Raw genomic sequence first — 24,604 nt, 5'->3', positions numbered from 1 at the left:
CTACAAAATAAAAAATTTGAATAAGTATAAAATAATTAAAAAGTTATCTGTTCAAAATCAATTTTTTTTTTTGGTGTTCCACCCGTCCACCCTCTGGGCTAATCCGGATTCGGGGATCAGTTATGGGTGGTTAGGTTTTAATCCCCTCCCGACTGTTGTTGCGGGAGATCGAATGGGTCCTCCCTACCAAGTGTAGTCCCAATGACCACTATACCAACAACCAATTGGTGTTCTAAAACAATTGTCATGTTACCATGATTTTAGCTCCTTACATCGTTAAGTATGTTTGTTTGAAAAGATGGGCGTAAATGTTTGAATTACATTTTAACAAACATCATCATAAACATTTTCATCCACTTCTTCTACACTAATGCTCTCTTTGCTTCTGATTTGAATTTAAATCATTATCACAATTTTTAATCAACTAACATAAAATGATCTCTGCTTTTCTTTAAGGTTTCATAACTATCACCTTTTTAATTCATCATATCGACTATAATTGTTATAAATATTAATATTACTGTTAGTTGTGGCCCAAATTTCATAGCCCAAATTAATTTTGCCTAAATCATAAATGATCATGATTTATTTAGGATGTTCAAGGAAGTCAACTTAATAAATTAGATTCTTCTAGTTATGAAGTTTATAAAGGGTTTGAAGGTGCAATCCACCGCTACTAATTACTATATATGGAGAATTGTATTCATTTTATCATCCACAAAATAAGACTATAAGAGCATTCCTCCATAATACTCTCTTCCTTTTAAATATTCCACGTTTCCCTTACGCGCTCATACCCTAATAAAATAATGTCTTTTTAATTTGCTTATTTTGCATTTTATATTTATAATTTCTCGATTTATTATACGAATTCCGTTAAGCGCTCATACCCTAATAATTTCTGCGTAATAAGATGTACTTATCCAAACTTAATGTTATTTTATAAAAAAAAATAACCAAAATTTATAGAATTAAGTAAATGTAGTTTTAAATTTTCAGTACAAAATCCTCTTTTATTGAATTATTTATAAATATTGTTTACCAATTTCAATTAATATATTACTATCCAAGCAAGCACAAATAAAAAATCACATAATAATGAGATTTTTTGAAAATTATTATTGCTAAATTTGTTGCTATTTTTAAAAATTTGAGATCACTACTTAAAAGTTGGAACAAGATGGAAGATTTGCAAACATCCTAAGGAATTAGGATAATAAATTTTGAAATGTTTTCTACTCTAATACCAAACCAGGAACTGTTTAGACCATCAGTTTTCATACAATTTGCGTTTTTCTAAACAATGTATGATGGCTAAACAAACAAGACAGTCAATTCTCAATCCAGCTTCATTGAGGTCTTTGCTATTGCGAAACAGCTAAACAACTCGAAAGCTTGGATAATTCTAGTGTTGTCAATCTATGTTGATACATTAGTATTAGCAGTTGTCTTGGCATTCAGTGGGCACTGAGAAACATACGGCTTCAGCTGAAAAAAAAAATTGGTTATGAGCTCAGTCGAGAGGCTGGAAACATGAAATCTGAAAAGAAATGTTGCTGAAAACTTGTATTTTGATTCACGTGACAACACAATTATTCACAGTAGTCAAAGATTGAATAAAAAATGCAAATAACTTCCAACAACCAAATATAAGCACAAAATTCACTATCTCAGAAGAATGAGTAAAATTATGTCTGCAAAATAAAATTTTCTATACCATAGAGCCTTTTTATTTATATGAACACAGGCCAAGAACACGTGATAGAGGTCAAATAGTGCACTACAGACACTTAAGAAACATCAATGCAGAGCAAGGGCCTTAATGCAACTGTAAAGATGGTTGCTAGAAACATAGAAAGAGTAGATCATCATAACAATTGAAACTTCAGAGACTTCTGTTAGAAGTATAGGTTTGTGGGGTTGTATTTTACATAGTTTCTATTGGCACAGTACCATTATCAGATGAATCAGAGAGATACGGCACTTGACAATGTTAATAAGAAGAAATATTGCCACTCTTAAGAGAAAGGTAAAGAGATCTACAAAGGAGTTTCACATATTTCATGGCATCATCATCAATCCTACTGCATCATCAGATTAATCACCATTCAACCTATTGAATTTTTCACTTAATACCATAAGGAAGCTTGAGCTTATCTTCTAATTAGCTCCCATCTTAGCCTTCAATCTACAAACTCACCAAATTAATCTCTAACCCCTAGTCCAGAAACTATTTTGAAAATTCTTATTTTCTACATCATTTGAGTCAATTAGACACATATATCACTTAGCATCACGGTAAAGCTACTCATCATTAACATGAAAGATGGACATGAAGTCCCGTATAATCTAATACCCTTGCTGCATTCTAGAGGCGAATCCAAAAAAATTTGCTATGGGTTTGGAGTCACTAAACACATATAGGACAATCAAATAGCAAAATCCATAATACAATTACAATTAATAATACAGGTGTGCATGTTAAAAAAACTCGATGATTCTTCAATCTTTGCAAACGATCTATTACATTATCTTCCTAAACTGGGGAAAAAAAATTCTGAATAAATGTGACTAAATTTTCATGGTTTTTGAGAGATGGATTCATGGTTAGGTTTTGTTGATGTAATGGGTAACGAATTCATGGTAATGGATGTTAGATATTGAAGCATCAGGGAAGTTAAAGCCAAAAAAAAAAAGGGGGGGGGGGGGGGGACAAAGTAAATGGATGTTGGTCATACTCGAACTTGTGACCATTGGTATAAAAGTAAGACTTCCTAAGGCTAGACTGCTGAAAGAGTTGTCAAAAATGAAACACGTACTGTTTTTAACTAATTGCTGTAAAACTAAAAACTGATCAGATAAGTTCTGGATTCAGTATACTAGATCCGCCACTGCCCCATTCCCCAAAAAAAACTGGTTAGAAAATTCTTGAAAATTGCTAGTGCAGATGAGATACAAACGTACAGTACCTTGAAATCGGTAAGATCAGGTACTACGTAGTTAGGCAGCTTTTCTTGCACCACAACATAGCCACCTGCAACAAAATTCAAGTTACTACGAGAAACCAAAGGAACAATACACAGACAAATACAGGTTGCCGAATGATCCATTTGGAAGCTTAGATAAGGTAAGCCAGAATATGGTTTATGCATAGCAGAGAATAAATCAAGTTACATACAAAACATACATAAGACTAAGGAAGGATGAGACCTTTGCGGGTGTGAAATCCAGTGGGCTTGCAATTCTTTCCCTTGTAGTAATTCCTTGGCGCCCTCTTTGAAGAAAGGATATCAAGTGATGATGTCCGCTTCCTGCGCATTGACCTTGCAAGTCCGAGTATCAATCCCAGAGCCATCCTTTCGTTTCTGACAAATTTGCATCAAACCAAACCAATCAATAAATCCAGGCCCAAGAGATTTCATTTCATATTCAATTATCTCCATAAATACATAATTTTAGGGATACTTGATTCAATAATCAAATTACGCTCATAATTTTCTTTTCTTTTGGATATCATGTTTCATAATCTAAGAATTTGCGAACCCTAAACTTAAAGCACTGATAATTAAATTAGATTAGATCAAATATAAACCCTAGATTGTGAAATTGATGTGATGATGACAACAACAAACAACTTACCTTAGAAGCTGCTTCAATGGGGGATACAAGAATTAGATTCAACGGAGAACGCTTCAATGGAGAACGTTGAGTGCGCTTCAATGAAATAACTCAGAGAGGTAGGAAATAGGAATGGAGGCCTTTAAAAGACATGACCCGCCGTAGTTATAATATGGGTCAGATCCGTCTGATAAATAAATGGGGCGGGTCTTTATATGATCGTCTAATTACGAGACAGATTGGTTTTATAAAGGTTATGTAAACATGTTTTAAATATTTCCATACACCAAAGCTTGTATCAATTCTCGATACGTTTTTAAGTTTTTTTTTTAAAAAAAAAACAGCTGAAATTACGTTATTAAACTGAGTTTACAACAAACAAAAGGACAGTAAGTAACATAAGTTACTATTGGCATAAGAAGCCCTTACACAGGGTCATAAACGATATTTACCTTTTAGCTATTATAACGAGTGAGGACAACACATATAAGGCTTACAAATATACATTTAAACATGCAATGAGACTATTGATAGAACGAGGGAAGTTGGTGATGATGTTTCGTGTTGTGCAAGATTAAGAAATAAAATAAATCCAAAACTATCTATGCAAAATAGATGTAGAGTTATTATGGTAAATATATTTATTGGATGCAATCCGTGTAAAAATCTTTTTTTTTTTTTTTTTATATTACAAATAATTTTGATTCTTCTTGTTACGAATCTTCTGATAGTATATAGCCTTTTAATTTTATTTTATTTTACAAAAATTTATTAAGTTTACACGTAATATATTTAAGTGCTCAAATATACCATATCAATAATATTAGTTGCATTGTCATATGTTAATTCGGGAAAGTTATTGTATACGTACTTATATTTTATTATTTATCAAAAAAATCGTTATCTTTTACTTACAAATAATTACACAAGGTAATTGTGATTACATACCAGTACATTTAGCAAAAATTTATTACTATATTACAATATATTTTTAAAATGTGATTTTTTTTTAATACAAGTAATTTTATTTGTAATATAGATTATTATTATGACAATAAAAACAAAAAATCTACTTCTCGGCACATAGTAATATAATTATCATTCCTCAAAAAATTTAGTAAATAATTATTCGTGCAATCAATCAACCCAATTAATTATTTAATCCAAAAGTATCATCATATATATAACAAATCTCAAAAACTAAATGGGAAAGAATATGAACCTCCTTTTGAATTTCAGAAAATAAAAGTTTGACACTCGTATTATTATCCAAAACACTTGTTAGATTGATTGCTGATGAATTTATGGGAGGTATAAGTTTTGCTACTTCTTGAACAAGTTCATAACGAGCATAGCTTGTATCCATATTCACATTCTTCACGATGTTTTTCATTATTCGATACCATATTGGGTAAATGACGCTTAGTAGCAACAATGCGACAAACATCTGTACGTGATAACATGTACAAATGCACAATGAAGTTACATATCATAGCTATAAGGATTCTACCCAAATATTAAACAATCTAGTTACAAACTAGCTCAAAGGAAGGATTTTGAAAAGATACATAAACTTCGCATTTATTTATTTATTTATTAACTTTATATGCAATAATATATACAGAAAATCATACTTATAATTTAATCTTTTTGGCTAAAAAAAATATAATGATTATTACTTACCAAGATTATGAAGAAAGTAAGTAGCCTCATCGCGATTACTCTGATAACCATTGAAGCTTGCGAGTTAATGTATGAAAAAATTCAATAAGAAAGCAAACTAAAATAAGAAATGAAAGCTAATTGTGAAAAAGTTTGCTCCTAAAAAATAATTAAACTTCCTTTTATTATTCGAGAGACAATATAACCTGCCTTAGTAAATCTATTAAAATAAGAAAAGTGGGCTCTTAATTAATACAGTGACTTTGAAAATAAAACTAAAAACAGTTAAATTATATTATTATAATAATAATCTATATAAGCTTGGAACTTCAAATTCCTTGATACTTCGTATCTAAGTATTTTGTACGTATTCTATTTAACAAATTTGAAGAACCCTTATGTAATTAATCTTAGAGTAATTGGAATAAAGATAGTAATTTTTTAATGAATTAAAATTTAGAAAAAGACACTCGAGAGAGTCAAGACTTGAAATCGTATCTCATCAATATCACGATGAATTGTAACTTTTTATAAACTTTATAAAAAAGATGAAAACTTTAATTTGGTGCTCTAGAATTTCGTTTGGAAATAACATTTGCAAAAATATTTCTTCCATCCCCATGAATGAAGAAAATAACTATGGCATTTTAATAGGATAACCCAACTTCTAATCAAGCTTCACAGAGTAAAGGCGCATCATACTGTTCACTCCAAAACTGTAGAGATTTATAAGAATTACTGGTCCTTTTTGTAAAGGTTTCCTAAATACAAGGAATCACAATCACCTGCCAACATCTTAAATGGTGTTCAAACTGCAATACTATCTCCAACCAGAACAAAGGTTTCAAGCTTTTGATAAAATTCACTCATAAATAACCACTATTTTTAAGATCACGAGAAATTGTTGCTGTAAAGAGGGAGAGATGGGGATTGGGGAGAGAACAAAGAGAGAAGGAAAATTGAATATTTGTAAAGATTGGGTGTAAAAATATCTGTTCTTTTGGTATTGATCCTGTCAGCATTACAAATTTGATCCTTGATAATGCACTGTTCTAATTAACATTGCAACGACAGTAACAATGCGCAGAACAACTGCACAACTCAATTCTCTACGTGATACGTGCTCCACTTGTCCAGAATATCATAGAGCGCACTCCTTACTTGGACTTCGCACAAGGCATGTACGGGAGATTAGCAAAGGAGTAGTTACATGTATCAATGCTACAAAGAGATTGTTCACAACTATGGAGTGGCAGTTGTTTGTTCCCTGGGTTTTTCCAACTTTACTTGTATCAGTCTGTCTAAAACTGGGGGCTCTAATGGGATTGGATCCAGACAACGCTCTACAGCAGCATTAATAACCTGACAATTTAAACAAATAGCCATTTCAGTTTTGTACTTCCACCGTTATAACATGAACACAAGCAAGCCAATAAAATTGAGCTTGTGAATGGGTATTAGATGAGACAGTGATCAAAAGTTAAGAACAGCATACAACACTATAAGTCACATTACCTCATCAAGTAAAAAATCAACAGCGGCTTCATCCTCCACATTATCCTTAATAGAATCCCTCAAGAACTGTGTGTCCAACTGGATTTGCTGAAATCCACTCCGGTTGAAGGTCTGTAATCGAACAAATTCTTGCAGACTTTTCAGGCAAAGCTTCACTGTTGTAGTTAGGACAGAATCCTGAATCATACCATGCCCACAAATTAGCTGCAAATTAGCAACAGCTGCAGTGTCATCAGTCGTACAATTATCAAGGGTTTACCTGTGTGGCATCAACTTTGGTAAAAATTTCCATTTTCTGCTTAAATAATTTAGCTAGATGGGTCTCAAGCAGCTGACTCCTGGCCTTTTGAGGGTTAGATCTGGTTAGCAGCCTTTCATCACGCAATGGATTACTACGTGTAGATGTACTGCTGGCGTTGCTCATACTATCAGCACGACGATGTTTACGGGTGGGTCCCTCAGGTAAAATTTGTTTCACTTCAGACAGTACTCCCCCCAACTGCAACCAAAAAAAAATCAACATGAAATGAATGCGTACCTAGGGATTTGTTTTCAAACAATACTTGTACTCTAATAGCCTGATTGGCATCCAGATAAACGTTAGAACAATAAACACACTGACATTGGAAGCACCTAAACCGAGCACTCAGCAGGTCTGGAATTCAACTTGCAAAGGAAGCACCATGTATTGAGAATATGTTGGGGTGCCACTGTGACAAGAAGACAAGAAGACTCGGGATTATTCTAGCTTTGGGCCCAGCTACATTATGAGGTAGTTTGTGGAAATCTGAGTGCTATCTATACAATCCAAGCCTGAGATATGCTGGGACGAGAACACCCCGGCTTTTATGAAATTATTTAACCCAATGTGATTCCCACCAATAGGCAGCTTTAGTAATCTGAAGGTGTATAGCCTTATAACTAACAAGCAAAGACCCTCATCCTCACTAAAATCCAAGAGTAACCTTTTCTTGTAGGCCACTGAGAATTGCACTAAGTCGCAAGTAATTAGCCTCTGCTTTGGTTTGAAATATGTAATAATAATTGAAAATAATAAACAAGAAAACAAACCTCTTGAAGAAATAAGTCAACAAACATGTGAACTTCTCTAGGCTCCTTGTGCTGCAAGAACCACCAAAAGCTGATTATCAGATATAATAAACAAACTAAAACAATCATACTTCCTCAGTTTCGTTTTACATGCATCACTTCACAAAACACGAACTTCTAGGCAATTTTTGAAATGAGAGATAGAGAGAGAAAAAAAAGGGGATCCATGTGATGTGAGAGAGAAAATTTATTAACTAAAAAGGAAATTGATGCATCTAATTTGAAACTTCCACATTTAGAAAGAGATGCATCTAAAACGAAATGGAGGAAGTGCATTTAAAATTTAAGATAACTGTGAATTTGTACTTACCTTGATCCAATTGGGTGTTGTAAACCGCTTTTTCAGGAGAACTGAAACTCTCTGAGTTTTCATTTTTATGTACTGAAGGATTGAGAAAAAATATTTGCAAAATGAGTAGTTACACAATATTTCAGTAAAAAGAGGGACAACCAGACAAGACAGACCATAATAATAGAGCATGGGAAGAATTGTGAATTTTGTGACAGAATAAAACCTACTAATTTAAGTAGATTAGTTTTCAATATATTAGATTCTTCAAATGGAGGCATACTCCATACATGTTAAAGAGATTTATATAAAACATAACAAGAGTGAAACACTATGCACACTTTGATCGATAAAATTAAAAAAGGAAACACCATGCACTGATGTGCTCATCACAGACATGTAACCCCAATTCTCCGAACCCAAAATATAAAAGAAAGCAAAAATGCTGACGAGATCCGCTGTGAGCTATACAGCTAAGATTTTAAACCAGAAAAGAAACGGGAAACCACCAGCCTGAAAACCATAATGTCTTCCTTTACCTTCTTTCTTTCCTTTTTGTTTTCTCTGGCCAATGCCATTTAAATAAGAGAATTAAAGAAGCTGAGTTCAAGATCTTAGAAAAACTTGAGGACTAAAAGTAGGTAAATGAAAAGCAATATTACTGGTATTAGATAATTAAAAGCAGAGAGTTAGGAAACCTACAAGGTGCAGAAATTTTTCAGCAGCTGATCGATAAATTCTGCAAATTTCTGCAGGAACAAACGCAGGGCCACTCTCATATTTCCGAACACTACCGCCAGAAAATGAAGTTGCGATCTCCTGATAAAAAAATGTGCACGGTCATAGGCAATCCCACATTATAGAAAGACGATTAAAGGTCTCCATAACAAACATCAACCTAGCAAAGATCATGAAAACTCAGGAGTACTTGCCTCAGTGATTCTTGGAATGGCGTTCTGATCTATGAAAACGGATAGCTGTGCCAGAACAAGAACAAGTCCAGCAACAGTCTTATCTCCTTGTATGCCATCATGGAAGATTACATCTTGAGTAGCTGAATTATTTTCCCCCGAAAGCAGTAGAAAGCGATTATAAAGTGATCTGAAGAAGTCTTGGAATCCTTCTTGAACCCAATCAACTATCAAATCTCTCAGGCTACTTAGCAGAGGCAGGCTATCATCCAGGAGTTGACGAAAGTCCTATAAGAAGTCACAAAACATTGAATCATTGACACAGCAACACTAATGGAATAACAAGAAAACTGATTTAGAATTACAAATATGCCAGGGTATCCTGCAATTAGACAAAAGGCAAACAAAATGTTGAGAATGTCTATGAAATAATGGTTGTGGTACAGAAAGCCATGCCTTGACAGCTATGATGTTGTGTTGCCTATGAGCAGGTAATGAGCATTCTTGCACAATACATAACATTATAGAGTAGAAAACGCTTTTCTGAATTCATGTATGTTATGCACATATATGAAGGTAGCTTCATAGACACATGTATTACCAGCAAGACACCCATACTCCCTTGTATAACTGCCTTCTTGCTGGCCTCCAGTGTTGCCTGCAAAGGATGCTCTTCTTTCACTGCCTCTTTTTGGTTAATTTGAACTTTCATCAGTGACTCTGCAAATACCAAAATGTATTAGTATACAAAACCCATCAACCAAACAATTCCAAATGATTATCATCATCAACATCAACAGTTAGACAGATACAAATTCAGGTCAAGCATATACTACACAATGTAGTTGTATAAAATGTCTTAAGTCCACAGCTACAGAACCTACCATAGCCAAGGGTGTTTACTCATAACCTGAATAGCTAATAGCATTCATCACCTTTTATCTAGTTTATCTAAAGGCCTTAGTTCCCAACTATAGCTACCAAAACAGGGTTAGGGCTCATTTAAGACTAAGCTCGTATTGACCTAGTTTGCTACAACAGAAACACATTTTGTACCACCATTTTCTCAATCTCTTTCAGTTAATCTACTCCCTCCGTTTTGGAATAATTGACACTCTATATTGGGCATATAATTTAAGAAAATAATGGGTGGGGGCATAAAGTGAGAGGTTTTAAATAAAGTTAGTAGATTTAATTTATATTTTTACAAAAGGGGACATGTGAGGGTGGGAGAGTTAGTGCGCTATGGCGGGTGAGATACATTTTATATAATGGTGCTCCCTTTCCAATTATGATAGTGTGTCATGTATTCTAAACTATAAAGCGGCCACAAGACAGAAGCGTGTCAATCATTTCGAAACAAAGGGAGTAATTAGTAAAGCACCAAATGTTTTTACAATATTAATGAGAGTTACAGCACCCCCAGAAACTCAAAATTGCCATATCCACAGCATAAAGAAGATATTAAAAAAAAAAAATGAAATCAATTATATTAATTGGTGTTTGTTTCTTTTAATTGACCAATTAACAATTTTGCATAATATAGCTGGTATAAAGAATTAGCACCCAGAGACAACTTAAACCTAGCTGACATTTGCAATAATCATAGACATCTTTTCTCGGATTCTAAATTATCATTCTTTTGAGTACCAAGTGGGGGATAATATAAAGATATTCATGCAGCTGCTTGGCAAATTGCAACCTATTGAACCAAATCCTTATTAGTAGTTCCACTCATGCAACTGAACAGTCTAGCTAACATAATCAGATCTATTAAAAGAAAAAGAAAAAAAAAAGGATTTACCAGATATATCCTGCAAAAGGTGAGAAAAGGAGCCAGCAACGTACTGCTTGACGGCATGGTTGGCAGCCTGGTCACAGATACAGGACAAGAAACAATAAGAATACTATCCCTTTACATGAGAAGGGTCATGATGAAGGCTCTCATGGGTCAAAGAGGCAGGAGTTTATCAGAAATTATGTAAATGTGCAGGGAAAAACCTCCAAACAAGCATCGGCAACAGCTGCTTCAGGCAGTACTTCATCCATCAGCAGCACGTCATCCCAAACAAGTCCTAAACAAGAAATAAAATAATTTAATGACCTTGTAACATACACACCTTTTAATGAATTTTGGAGGTGTAATATCCACAACCCAGAGCATGTTAGGAGCTTTACCCAGAGCTCCTCCCCTTTTTGTAAGTAATAAAATGTAAACAACTACAGCCCAATGCCCATCCATCCCACACTAAACAACTCTAACCAAAGGACGATGAACTCACACTTGAAGGCAAACTTAGAGACTATGATGGAATAATCACAGTATGCATGTCCCATGAGCTATAGGCATTGGCTTAGCAAAACAAGTTACCGAGAATCTGCTAGAGACCTTTAACAAATAGGTGATGGGAGTCCCAAACAATACGAGTTGCACTGTTATAGTCCTATTCCTATAGCTTCAGACAGGCAGAACCAGAGCACATGAGATCCTATAAATTATAAGGTTTATTAACACATACTGAAATGCCTCTTATTATGATGAGGTGTAGCCTGTAGGAGCCATACTATTTCCTTAGATTAACGTACAAAATAAGACAAGCAGAAAGAATCCAACAAACAGGATGCATAAGCATCTTCAAAAAATTAGAATAATTCTCCTAGTAGCCGAAAAGTCATGAACAGAACCAACACTTGGACATAATCAGGGCAAAATGGAACTTACGTAGCAGTCCCAATAATTCTGCTGAAGAAATGTGGTTCTTTATGAGCTTCTCAATGGATTCAAAGTGCCTGAAGCACATAGTGATTAATCATCAGATAACGGATTATGGTAGATTAGTACAGAGATCGAGTGAAGCAATCAATTGAAAATATCGAAGGTGATTCAACTTCAAATTACTTGATAACAAGATCGTGTGAGATTCTGATAAGTTGCTGCTCAGAATCCGGAAATATAACACGGTAAGCACGGACAGCCTCCACCAGCTCACGAGTTGAAACCTGGTCATGGAAAGGTCAAGTAACTTTTGAAACAAAAGGGACCACATATGCAAACAAGTAAAGATGTATCTAGTAGCTTTAATGAGCAAGGAACCTTAGTACAAGAAATATGATGAAACAAAAAATAGGCATCAACAAATCACAAATGTCAATCATGAACAATAGAGAAGTAGAGGTTTTCATAAACAAAAAGACAAAAAAACATTCATGACAATCTTAATCATCTAAAAGAGAGAGTATCAATGATAAGAGTTCCAGAACAATTTTTTTTTTTTTTTTTTTTTTTTGGGGGGGGGGGGGGGAGGGCAGGGTCATGCATACAGTACTAATATGTGTTGACAAGAAAAATTGAGAAAAAAGAATACAAAACAAATTAAGAAAAAAAGAAAAGCACAGCTCCATGCCTACACATAATCATCAAATTTCACATAATTCATGGACAACATGTTTGTGCCAGCAGCATCACTTACTGAGGTACTGTATTAGAAAATTACAGCCAGCAACCAATACTAGGCTACTAGCAGGTCCAAAGGTTTTAATGGCCATAAAGCCCCTACTCCTCTGTAAATTCCATCTTTCTATCACTTTACAAAAAACAATGGGCTTTCCTAATGCTGTTAGGAAATTGGTGTCTCTTTTCTGGATTTTGAACAAAAAGTAGAAAGTGAAAAATAAAAATCAAAATGCCATAACAGAAGCCCAATGACCCAGTCACAAGTCCAGCACATAAAGCAGGTTATGCAGCCAACCATACTAGCCGGCTACTAGGCTAGATAGCACGAAGGAGATCTATCATCACAGTAATAATTGAAGCAACGCATGTACCCAGGGAGTCCAATCCTTTGAGCCCTAGATCAGTATTCAATGATTTAGAAAGGTCTACTCCATGATTAAGATGACAGCCACTGCATGCATACATTTATAAAAGAATAGGACCCATTTATTGTTTTTTAGATCAATTCCAATTGTTATTTCAACAGAAGGAATACATTGCATACCTCGTGAGCAGCAGGGATGTGATCTGGCGATTCTTGTTTTACAGACTCGTCTGCTTTTGCAGAATGGTTGCTATTTCCTTCAAAGTGGAGTTGTACATCCTCAAGGGATTGCTCCAACTTTTCAAATAATTGATCTTTCAGGTTGTCCACCTGTTGAAAAGAGTAAAATTGTCAAACGGGGTACTGAATGAATTCACATTTAGCAAAGTGCACTGAAACCGTTCGACATAACTTCAAATGCTGGAAATGACTACAAATCATTGTTAAGCTGATGAAATAGAAAAAAGAACACACCGGGAAATCCAGCTGCTTGAGAAGCATTACAGCCTCAGCTCTAGCTTGGATGGATTCTGAATCTGAAAAAAGCTTTCCCTGAAGAAGAAGAGCATGAAATGCTGAAGTTATCCTTCTTCATAATCTTCACTATTAAGTATAACAAAAAACGATAATGAAGTATATAATGAGTATTAGCGTCTTTTTCTATTTTCGATTTACTTTTTTTTCACCTTCTACCAGATAAAGCTGGCTTCTTATAGGAAGGCAAAGAAGTTGAAGAAAATTAGGCATCATTTAAAGCAGAAATTACAGCTCAATCTTACTCACTCTCACTAATAATAACTATTTAGAATCTCATAGAAACAACAGCCACCGACAAGCGACAACCACAATCTCCTGGCTGAAATGTCATCTTAGGCACAATTCAGCACAGCATTTGGAGGCATCAATAACAACAAAGTTGAAAAGAAGCCCTAACTTCTCTTATCCTTCTTGTTCCCAAAAAAAAAACAAAAGTAACGAAAAGCGTTCCCGAAAGAGGGATTGGAGGGGGGAGGGGGGGGGGGCAATGAATTTGAAGAAAAGGTACAAGCAAAATACTGCATCAATTCTTGTTGAAGGAAATCCTTTTCCGGCCAAAGCCATGGATTGATCCCGTTTTCAGATTCACAACTCTTTTCAAAATTTCCTTCCTTGAAGAAATTTGAGTAATGGGTCTTAACTATCTTCCTCCGGGAACAACTAGTTTTACCTCCATTGTATCAAATACGCATGAGTTATGTACAATCAAAAAACTCACTCCAAGAGTCAGAATGGACTAATCACCTGCAGATTCTTAATTATGATGCTCATTGCTTCTTCAGATGCTTTCTTACAGTCTTGGAATGATGAGTCTCCATAAACCTATTGGAAAGAATAAAAAAGGGTGATTTTGAGAAATTTAACTTCACTTCTAAGCAGTGACTCACAACACAGATAAAGTAGGACCTATAAATTCAGTGCAGGGGGCAAACCTTAAATATAGGCATTGCTCCGGTGTAGAACTTGACTGCATCAGCATAAGCTTCAGATTTAATGCACTTCCCAAGTCTTTCAGGTAAATCATATATGAACTGTTCTATTCCAGACATATAACAAAATCAGTCAACTTGGTTATAGCTATGAATTTTAGAAGCCTGGCAAACAACAAAATATAAAGAAATCCAGCACACTCAAACAATGAATTATTAACAAATCGTGAAGAAGCAACATCTAATTAATTACTCTTATAAATGTCTCAAATTATAAAAGATAAATTAAATTACAGCTTTATAACATATAATATCCAAAGTGCTTAGTCGTACCGCCACTAGCGTATAACTGAAGCACAAGACCCCATAAGAAAATGGAACAAATCCTATTCCAGCTACAAAAGTAGGCAAATAGGTTCCTCAATGGGGCTCCGATACCAGAACATGATATCAAACCATCACCAATCAGGGAAGACATGGAAAAATTGAAACTATAAATACAACAGACATGAAGTAAACAAGTTAGCCACCCACTTAAATACCTGAATTTTGCGTAGAAGATTGCGGGTGCGGTGCAGCTTTTCGATATGTTCCCTTTTTTCAAACAGTGATGTGTTGACTCCATCACTTCTAGATTGCACTGAAAGTATCTGCAACACGGTCAAAGTTGAAAAATCAAAAGAAATAAATGTTTACTTCAGTGGGAGATTATTGGATAGATGACTTCAATTTTCAAACTATTAAACTACCTTCTCAAGTAGCTGTTCCATATTTGCTTCCATGCCCACTATGTTACTGTTCATCCTATAAGATTAATGAAAATAAATTAATTGTAAATAACATAAAACAATCACAATGTTAATAAACAAGTATGAAGCATAGATCCACAAGCACAGCCATGGGAAATTGTGGTATATAATTCTATATGTGCAAATTAGCAAGCATGACTTATGTGGATGCAAGCTCAGCCACTTTCTTAAAAGAGATCAATAGCACTAGAGAAAAACAAAAAAGCAGCAGAATTACAAATAATACACGGCACAGACAACATTAAAAGAAGAGACAAAGGATTTATATCGTTTAAGACACATCAAAATACAATCAAACCCCCCATCATTAAACATCCAAACGATCAATGCTGATGAGTTCAAAACTTGCCTTTTGATTGTATCTGTGGCACTAATGAACTTATTGTAGTTCTCATACACTAACATCTGCAGATCAGTGTCCAGATTTTTTATCTCAGCTGCCATTTCAACATGTCGTTGAAGTAGTGTTTCTAAGTTCGACTTTTGTACCTGTTAATGGAATTTATAGAAATATCCAAGTATAAGTACACATTTGTAGATAAAATATACCTCCCAAGATTAACAAAAGTACTAGTAAAAGTAATTCTTAGAACATCTTCCATAGTAAATTCCCATACATTACAAGATTACAAACAGGACAATAGCAAAGTTAATTCATCTACCAATAAGCCTATAAAAAATAAGGACATATTGTCAAGAATAAAACGACCTTTGGCCAATCTTCCAAAAATAAAACGACCTTTTGATTATTCCAAAATAAAACGACCTTTGATGGACATATGCTCAAAATAGAATGTGACCGGATGATAACCTGTTTAATAGGTTAATTGTGACACCTGGTTAGAGGGTTTTTTAAAAAAAAAATTAACAATTTCCTTTTTTAAAAAAAAAACACCTCCCCAAGTCCCCATCAATCTCCACGTCCTAACCCCTTCACTAACAACCTGCTAACCAGCAGCTGCATCACCACCATCAATCCCCTCCCTTTTCCCACCTCCCAGAATTCCAGAAATCCCACCCACCCTACATCCCTTTCCCTGAAACAACTAGAAAACCCACCCAACCCACCTCCCTTTCCCAAAAATTAACCCACAGAAAACCGAACCACCACCTCACTCCAGCTTGTCCTTCGAAAACCACGGCACTGGCGCACTCACCACTCCATCCCATTCCATCCCACACCAGCACCAAACGCGTCGATGAGCACCACCGCCAGCATACCTCACCAATCCCACCAAAATTGCCGCTAGTTATGATGTGATTAGCGTGGGAGTTCAAAGGAAAGAGGTGGTCGGCGGGGGGTAGGGTTCGTAAGGGGGGGGGTCGGCGTCTGGCTTTTAAGGAAGAGGGAGCTAGGAGGAGATGGTGGTTGTGGTGGCTTATGGGTGGCAAGTGAAGGGGAGGGGAGTTGAGGTGGTGGTAGGGAGGAAGTTTAGGTGACTGGTGTGGATAGGGATAGGGGTGAGCAAACCAAGTACCCAGGACCCGGAATTGGTTGGTAATGAGTCCTATAATTCGGAACCGGAATTGGAATTGGTTCAACCGGATCCTTAAAATTAGGAATTGGAATTGGAACCTCCGCGTACCAATTCCAGTTTCGGGTACCCACTTATGTATATAATTGTTAAAATATATACACCAGTTCCAATTCCGGTTATTTTCATTTTTAGCGTTTAATACTTATATTTATATATACATTAAGCTATTTGTATTTATGTTAGGTAGTAATAATACTTTTTTTATTATACTAACTAGATACATTCAACATATTTTTATTATTTAAAATTTATTTAGTTTAGCATATATTGGGTAACCGGGTACCCAACCGGTTCCGGTTCCAAAAAATTGAGAATTGGAACCAATTTTAACCGCGTCCTTAATTTATTACCCAGAATTGGAACCACCGGGTCCAATTTCGGTTCCGGACCCGCCGGTTCCAGTTCCAATTCCGGATACCCAGAATTTTTGCTCACCCTATTTGGGGAGGAGAGAGAAAAACGTTTTTTTTAAAAAAAAAATCAAATTATAAATCATATTTTTTAAAAAGAAAAATGTAAAAATAAAAATTAAAAATTCTAACCTATCGTAATACGACACATGTACGGTTTTAACCTATTGAACAGGTTACCGGATTTTTATTCTATTTTGAGCACATGTCTGTCAAAGGTCGTTTTATTTTGGAATAATCGAAATGTCGTTTTTTTTTTTGGAAGATTGGCCAAAGGTCGTTTGATTCTTGACAATTTTTCCAAAAAATAATGGACAATATCTTGGTATTTACAAAGGTAATATTAATGAAGCCTATTATTCATTTTAAACTCAAATCCAAGACATTCCTCCAACAAGGTAATAAACAACTAAGATCAAACAAAAATGAAATGCCTTCAGTACTATATACAAGTTCACCCTGCAGGACAAAGTACCAAAGATAACTTCACAATTGCTATGCAAAAATATAAAATGAGTAAATGACAAGTTGACAACAAAAGACCAAAAATTTAGGCTGCCATAGTGGTTGGTTTGTTGAGGATATGATGGAAGATATGAATAAGTATAGCTTGAATCTCTAACAAGACACACTAATGAGGCTTCTCCCAAAGCGTTTATTAAGGCGTAATCCGAGAAACCGAGAATAGACAATAAAGTACTGTTTGTTATTCTAGCTTCTAGAAAACTCTTAATCCTCCATCTTTGTTATATACTTTGTATTCTTTTATCTAGAAATCCAAAAGATCAGTGAATCTAATGTAACTCCAAAGCATCTCCTTTTCCTTGCATAACCACACGAGCTATAAAACCTTTTGCTTGGCAATTGAAAAATTAGATACTGGCCCAAGCAATCCTCTACACAGTCACAAGTAGGAACAAATTTACCTCATTTCCTTTTCTCAACATTGTCATAATAAATTGAGATTATGAAATGTGGCTACAAATATCCTGAAATTTAAAAAATTATAACATGCGTCCACAATTTCTCCCATGTTTTTATAGGTCCCTCTGCCCCTCTCTCATTCTCATTGTCTTTATTTCTTGTCTCAATGGCGAACAAATGCCAATTGACCAATCCCCTTCTCAAAGATTCCTATAATTTACCAACATGATGCCTAAATGTTAATGGGGCAAACATACAGGTATCAAAATTCCCCACAAAAGTAGTCAACTAAGTACAAGTTTTTATTAATACAATCCCAACGGTCCAAACTGCAAAGAACAACACTGTGCCCCTTCCCAATGTACACAAAACATGTAAATAACCGTACAAGTTCAAAACTATTCAAAATTTATCTAAACTAAACCGAGTGATAGAGTATAAAACATATTCCTGGTCTCAACCAAAAGCTTCCCAGGAATATGTTTTACTCTATCACACCCCCTCACACAAGAGCCCTTGAAGTGTGGAAATATTCCACTTGAAAGTGGGGGTGGATGAGATTTGAACCCGTGACCTTTGTGTCACGCAGACTCTTATACCATGTTAGAGGACCAACTCAACCAAAAGCTTAAGCTGATGATTGTGGCCCGGGAATATGTTTTATACTCTATCATATAAGGGGAGTACATCACATAAATTTCAATCTTTTCCGGAGTTGAATATTACCTAAGTTAGGGTAGCCTCCCCTATTGCACTCCGATACACCTGTTGGTATACAAAATTTTGCCATTCCCCTACAGTCCCACCTGTGAAGTGATCAAGTAGGAGTCCATATCTCTACGCCAAGCTGCTTCTCTTTTTAGCACATCGTAATGACTTTTGTGTGGGTTTTATCTACTACTATGCTACTGCATTAGTCTACAATCACCTCTACATCAGACATCATCTACCTCCCAACTACAATCAGCTAGCCGACTCGACTGTCGGCTCAAATTCTCAATGTCAACCCCCAAATACTTCGTAAATAAAATACGTAGTATCTTCTAACTCATTGATCAACAACTCCGAAAGCCAAAATCAAAACATAATCAAATCACCCACTTAATTAGCACACATTACACAGCTAAGTATTAAAATACTTATAAAACAAAACTGATTCCATCAATAAAGAAGCTAAATCAACCAAACTAAACGCACTAAAAACTAAAAACATAATTTCAAGAAATAAACTAGGAGAGAGAAAGTACCAATAGATTCATGTAGTTGTCAGGATCAAAAGAAGGGGAATTAATCGTATCCAATGTAGCATACTTCGAAGATACTGCATTTGAATTAGCTCCTGAAGTTGATTGATCCGTCGAATAAAAGCTCGATAACAGATCTCTCATTCTCTTCGATTTATCATCCAATGGCACATCATCTGCCGCCATTTTTCTGTACAATTAATTTGTATAATTTGAATTTTTTGGGATCGAATCGTGAATCTGAGTTTACAAAGTTTGAAACAATTAGGGTTTTTTACAAGTCTTTTGATAATTAAATTGGGGATTGAGTGTGATGAATGTTTGGAGAGTTGGGAGTAAAAATAAATTGAGCAGGAGTTTTTCTAACTGAAATTTGAGGTCTTTTGATCTGGAAATGAGGAGAGAGAATTGTATGTGTGTTTGTGTTACGACGTCGTTTGGTGAGTTGTGCTGATAAATTGTTCTTGTGGTTGGTTTGGGTTTATATTGGGCTAATCTAATGCTTATAACTCCCGTAGGAGCTAGGCCCCATAGTTTAGTTTGTTCAATTGGATGCATTTAATGACTTCCACTCGATTTTACAAATTCTCATACGATTAGGTCGGTCTGTCAGTAAAATATGTAATTTTTGTAAGCTTGTTTATACTAGTAAGTTTTGTCTAGAGGTATCAATGGATTTTTTGCCCTATATTTCACATTATAGTCTAAGGCTCTTAGTACATTCAAGTGTTGAATAAGTTTCAATTTATACATGCTTTTATTTATTAATAAAAAAACAAACATGCTTGAGTGGTGAAAAAATTGCAAGGGAAAAAGTACTTCAAATGCAATCTCATATACTATAATCAAACATAATCAGAGTTGAGGTGGGTTCGGTGAAAGTCTTGCTCATTTGCATCAAATTTCTACTCACACGTTAAATGCACATAGACAGAAAAATAGTTTTACAACATTTATGCTTTAGGATTACGTAAGGAACCAAGAGAAGAAAAAAATTTATCAAGTCAAATCCGTCTGTGATCTAATTACATGCATAATCTTACCAAACATTATGTAAATGTTATCAAATTTAGATTTTTCTAAGTAGATTATAGAAATGTGTTACCACATTAATGTTTAATGGCTTGACTATATCTACATTTTGGTAATTACAACATGGATATATTTTTGAGATAAGAGAATAATGTGATAAGGATATAAATAGAGAGAATCGTTGTCGAAAACTCCAATCAAACCAATATCATAATTATTTAACAACTTAAAATAAATAAATAAAAAGCTATAATCAATAAAGAATGGATGAAACATGATGCAAATTATGCCCTGAGATGGATGAAAAAGTCTTGCATGTGTTAAGAGATTGCAAAGCAGCTAGGGATGTCTGGAGACATATAGGAGGGCCTGCTAGCTCTTCAAGTTTTCGTACGGGTACTCTGCAGCAATGGTTTAGAAACATCAAAGTGCAAATTCGCAATGATCATTCTCCTGAAATTTGACCTTCATATTTTGCTGTCACACTTTGGTGGTTGTGGAGGTGGAGAAATATGGTTGTATTTGATCGAACGGATGAAATACCCATTGATGTGTTACCTTTTCTTTGAAGAAACTTGGCGCACTCTGGGTTTTAATGATGTGTCAGGGGAGGTGGGTGCTGCTAGACATAACCAAGTCTATGTTAGATGGAATGCTCCTACAGCTAGCTGGGTCTGTCTTAACTCAAATGGAGCAGCAAGAGGGTCTCCTGAGCCTGGGGGGAGGAATAATTCGAGCGAATACAGGAAGAATGTGCTATGCCTATGCCTACTCTCTGAGGATAGGGGTCTGTAATGCTTTCAAGGTTGAGGTGCGTGCTTTGGAATATGGGCTAGAGCTTGCTTGGCGTATGAAGGTACCAAAATTACAGATAACCAAGCAGTAGTTGTAGTTTCTATTCTGACCAGAGATGAAGATTACCTTGGTGACTGCGTGCATAGCATTCTAAGATGCAAAGAGCTACTATTGAAAGAGGAGTGGCAGCCAGGAAGGTTGAAATCAAGCTTGTTTATAGAGAAGGCAACCGACTCGCGAATCAAGGAGTAATTCAGAACAACATAATTGAGTACTTTTATTTTGTTATTTTTGTTTTAGTTTGTTTGTTTCCCGAAACGTTACCTCTCTTTTGCATAATAAATAAATAAATAAATAAATAAATATAGAATGGAGAAATATATCATCATTACCAAAAGATAAACATGTCCAACATGTAAACTATATTTAAATGTTGGATTAAGAAGACTAATACGTAAATTACGGAGTATATCAAGAAAAGTAATAAACCAATAAAAAAAAAAAGGAATGTTCACCCCTTGTTCCTTTTTTCTTACCCAAAAAAAAAAAAGAAAAAAAAAAAGAGAGAGGAATCTGAAGTAGAATATACGGTAATGCAGGCACGAAAGCTGACGTCATACAACATGCTATGCTACCATTTGGCATTTGGCCATTTGCCAGCCAAAACTTGCCAAATATACCATTTTTTTTCTTTTTTATTTTCTTTCTTATTCTTATTTTTAATACGGAGTATTTCTTGCTCATATTGGAAGATTTCTTACCCACCTAACATCCATGGCCCCACCTAATGTGCTCATCACATAAATAATTCCGAAGCACTGTATAAAAAAAATAAAATCCAATGTATTTTTTTAAAAAAATAAAAAATTCCAATGTGCTCCACCTTTATAAATAAAATAAAATATATATATAAAACAAAATATTTTAAATTGACAAAAAAAAAGATAATACCAATCAAACAAACCAAGGGAAGGGTGCTTCGATTACCGACGGAAGTAAAATAAAAATAGTACTTTTATTAGACTCAACCTTATCTAAAATACATTTAGTCAATTTTATTGACAAAAAATTCAATGATTAATAGTATCTCATTATAAAAGCTAATTTTTATAAAATAATGTGATAAGGATAACAATCTCAAAAAACTAAGAATATTATGTTTCAAGAAGTTTAAAATCATAAAAGTTGTCCAAACAAATACGTAGTACATGGTACTCCGGTATAAAATTTTAGGTTGTCTTGTGTGCGACTGACCACACCATGTGTCTGGTTGTAAAATAATAAAAGAAACCCCTATAATACCGATCGATTAACCTATAACACATACTGACCGAATAACCCCTATAACATTAACGAAGTAACCTATATTATAGCTAGCCTGTGTGATTAGCCACATATATATAAGAATTTGTGATAAAACTTTCATAACTTTCTTTTATTACAAAATGAAAATATTTGACAATTATAATTTTATTTTGACGACAATTATAATTAAAAATAAACGCAAATAAAAATAAGAATTATCCCCTCCGTAATTTTTTCGGTTAAACGTTTTGATTTTTCTTGTTGGAATCGTCTTAATAAATAGTTTATTAAGTTTCAATTGTTATAATTTTTACCGATATTTAAATATATATAACTGGTCAAAGTTTTACATTATCACGTGTGTGTCGGTGTACAGGAAAAACATTTTAACTTAAAAAAAAAAAATACGAAGGGAGTATTGAATACTTGTACATAATAAGATTTTATAAGATCAGATTATTTTTTTAAATAGGCAATTTTCTTGTAGATTAAGGGTAAAATTTGATGACAGCAAGATCTTAACAGCTAAAATACGTAGTATAATAATAAGATAGGATAAGCAGCTTCCAAGAAAAAGAGGGGAAAAAACGCCTTGAAAATTCTATAAAAACCGAGCTATAACCCTTAACAAAACCTTCTTTCCTCCTTTCTTTGCTTTCATTGCCTACTTTGCGTTTTCTTCTCTCAGATAAAGTCTTTTATCTTCTCTCTTTTCCAGTTTTCTTCTTTCTTCAATTCTCTCATAAATTCCCCAAATTTCTCCCTCTTTTCTTTTTCAATTTGTTCTTGTTTTTTAAGATCTAGGGTTTGTTTCTTCAATTATAGAGTGTATGGTTTGAAATTCAATTCAATGTTTTTCGAGCCTATATGAGCTACCAAATCCAGATGCGGAGGATTCGAATTCTCCATTCATTTTCAGTTGTTTTCCTCTACTGGTTTTACGTTTTCTCATGAATTAATCGTTTCAATTTCATAGATTTAGGTGGTTTTTTTGTTCTAGATTTTTAGATTTCGTCAAACCCTAACCCTAATTTCCGATTTCCCCCAAATAAAATCCCCTTTTTTTGAGGAAAACAAGTGATTTTCCGAATTTAGTAGAAATTCTGTGTGATTTATAATGCAGCAATCGCAGCCGGTGAGTTCCGGGTCGGATTCTGACCCGAGGTACGCGAATATGGATGAACGGAAGCGAAAACGGATGCTTTCGAACCGCGAATCGGCCCGAAGGTCGAGGATGAAGAAGCAGCAGCATTTGGATGAGCTATTAAAAGAAGTGAATCAGCTAAAATCTCAGAATTCTGAGATTGCTCAGAAGACGGATGTTGTTACACAGCATTACATTGCTGTTGAATCGGAAAACAACATTTTGAGAGCTCAGATGATGGAGTTAACTGATAGATTGAGGTCTCTGAATTCCGTGCTTCAGTTTATGCAGGATGCTAGCGGTTTCGCCATGGATATCCCCGAGATTCCTGATAGTTTGCTTGAGCCATGGCAGCTCCCTTGTCCCGTTCAAACAATCCCGAATGTGTTTCAATGTTAATGATAAATCAATTGTGGGAAGTAAATGATGAATGCATTTGTTGAAGGCTGCTGCTGTTTTATGTGGATGGGATGATGTTTAGTAGCTTGTCAAGTTTGTGGTTTTGGTGATTTAAGAGTCTTAATTGTGTTGGTGGTTGTTATTTAGTTTGTTATTAGGTGTTGATTGTGTTTGTTGCTTCTTTTATTCAAGTCTATTGGTGAATTGTGTTGGAATAATAAAGTTGATCATGTAATACTATATTTGATTATGTTAAATTTAGTTCTTAATACTTTATTTATGAAGATTTTATAAATTTGCAAGATGATTCCTTTGGTTTATGTTAATGTATGATAGTCATTGGATCAACCTTTGTAATTTCTCTAACGAACGCGATTGGGGTACATTCATTCCTTTTGGCTGCCCATTTACCAAGCTCTTCTCAAATTGTGCTTTACTTAGAATTTTGCATATATTAGTTTGTTGCTTGAATGGGGGGATGATTAATCCATTTCGAAGATCATTTTTGCTTATAAATTGCGGTATACATTTCCTTGCCAAATGAAGTTCTTAAAGAAAAAAGAGATTGAATTTTTTTTGCACATCTCTAACATAATTATTCATGGTTTCGGACTT

General features: G+C 34.7%; 3 protein-coding genes across 4 annotated transcripts; 1 reads left to right on the top strand and 2 right to left on the bottom strand.

Moving 5' to 3' along the window:
- Window positions 1–1,139: 1,139 nt before the first annotated feature.
- On the bottom strand, window positions 1,140–3,718 carry LOC110734300 (39S ribosomal protein L41-A, mitochondrial-like). Its single transcript, XM_021914390.1, has 4 exons — window positions 3,640–3,718; window positions 3,211–3,365; window positions 2,970–3,034; window positions 1,140–1,488 (listed from the first exon to the last, which is right to left on the bottom strand). Exons 2-4 carry the CDS (start codon window positions 3,353–3,355, stop codon window positions 1,420–1,422), a joined length of 279 nt encoding a protein of 92 aa, XP_021770082.1. The 5' UTR covers window positions 3,356–3,365; window positions 3,640–3,718; the 3' UTR covers window positions 1,140–1,419.
- Window positions 3,719–6,227: 2,509 nt separating this feature from the next.
- Window positions 6,228–19,794, bottom strand: LOC110734299 (vacuolar protein sorting-associated protein 51 homolog). Of its 2 annotated transcripts, none has more exons than XM_021914388.1 (20): window positions 19,318–19,794; window positions 15,548–15,687; window positions 15,139–15,193; window positions 14,932–15,039; window positions 14,393–14,491; window positions 14,205–14,282; window positions 13,398–13,475; window positions 13,104–13,253; window positions 12,005–12,105; window positions 11,828–11,895; window positions 11,107–11,180; window positions 10,910–10,976; window positions 9,707–9,825; window positions 9,127–9,393; window positions 8,897–9,013; window positions 8,216–8,287; window positions 7,867–7,917; window positions 7,055–7,294; window positions 6,796–6,972; window positions 6,228–6,642 (listed from the first exon to the last, which is right to left on the bottom strand). In XM_021914388.1, exons 1-20 carry the CDS (start codon window positions 19,498–19,500, stop codon window positions 6,523–6,525), a joined length of 2,364 nt encoding a protein of 787 aa, XP_021770080.1. In that variant the 5' UTR covers window positions 19,501–19,794; the 3' UTR covers window positions 6,228–6,522. The 2 variants fall into 2 exon arrangements, with proteins under 2 accessions (XP_021770080.1, XP_021770081.1); XM_021914389.1 differs by lacking the exon at window positions 19,318–19,794 and adding an exon at window positions 18,797–19,265.
- Window positions 19,795–23,042: 3,248 nt separating this feature from the next.
- On the top strand, window positions 23,043–24,296 carry LOC110734297 (bZIP transcription factor 53-like). The gene has a single exon (XM_021914386.1). The coding sequence runs from the start codon at window positions 23,564–23,566 to the stop codon at window positions 23,987–23,989; it is 426 nt and encodes a 141-aa protein (XP_021770078.1). The 5' UTR covers window positions 23,043–23,563; the 3' UTR covers window positions 23,990–24,296.
- Window positions 24,297–24,604: the final 308 nt, after the last annotated feature.

The sequence above is a fragment of the Chenopodium quinoa genome, unplaced genomic scaffold (assembly GCF_001683475.1).
Source record: "Chenopodium quinoa cultivar QQ74 unplaced genomic scaffold, ASM168347v1, whole genome shotgun sequence".
Taxonomy (NCBI): domain Eukaryota; kingdom Viridiplantae; phylum Streptophyta; class Magnoliopsida; order Caryophyllales; family Amaranthaceae; genus Chenopodium; species Chenopodium quinoa.
Note: the sequence above shows the minus strand (reverse complement) of the source record. Positions and strands in the feature narration are given on the sequence as shown.

What these genes read in the sequence shown, in the direction of transcription:
- LOC110734300 (XM_021914390.1), bottom strand. Translation starts at nt 3,355, where the DNA reads ATGGCTCTGGGATTGATACTCGGACTTGCAAGGTCAATGCGCAGGAAG. An exon ending in TGGATTTCACACCCGCAAAG is followed by an intron (nt 3,035 to 3,210) that starts GTCTCATCCTTC and finishes ATTTTGTTGCAG; the next exon opens with GTGGCTATGTTGTGGTGCAA. An exon ending in CTGATCTTACCGATTTCAAG is followed by an intron (nt 1,489 to 2,969) that starts GTACTGTACGTT and finishes TTTTTTTTTCAG; the next exon opens with CTGAAGCCGTATGTTTCTCA.
- LOC110734299 (XM_021914388.1), bottom strand. Translation starts at nt 19,500, where the DNA reads ATGGCGGCAGATGATGTGCCATTGGATGATAAATCGAAGAGAATGAGA. An exon ending in ATCTTCTACGCAAAATTCAG is followed by an intron (nt 14,492 to 14,931) that starts GTATTTAAGTGG and finishes GGAATAGAACAG; the next exon opens with TTCATATATGATTTACCTGA. An exon ending in TTGCCGATGCTTGTTTGGAG is followed by an intron (nt 10,977 to 11,106) that starts GTTTTTCCCTGC and finishes ATCTGTGACCAG; the next exon opens with GCTGCCAACCATGCCGTCAA.
- LOC110734297 (XM_021914386.1), top strand. Translation starts at nt 23,564, where the DNA reads ATGCAGCAATCGCAGCCGGTGAGTTCCGGGTCGGATTCTGACCCGAGG.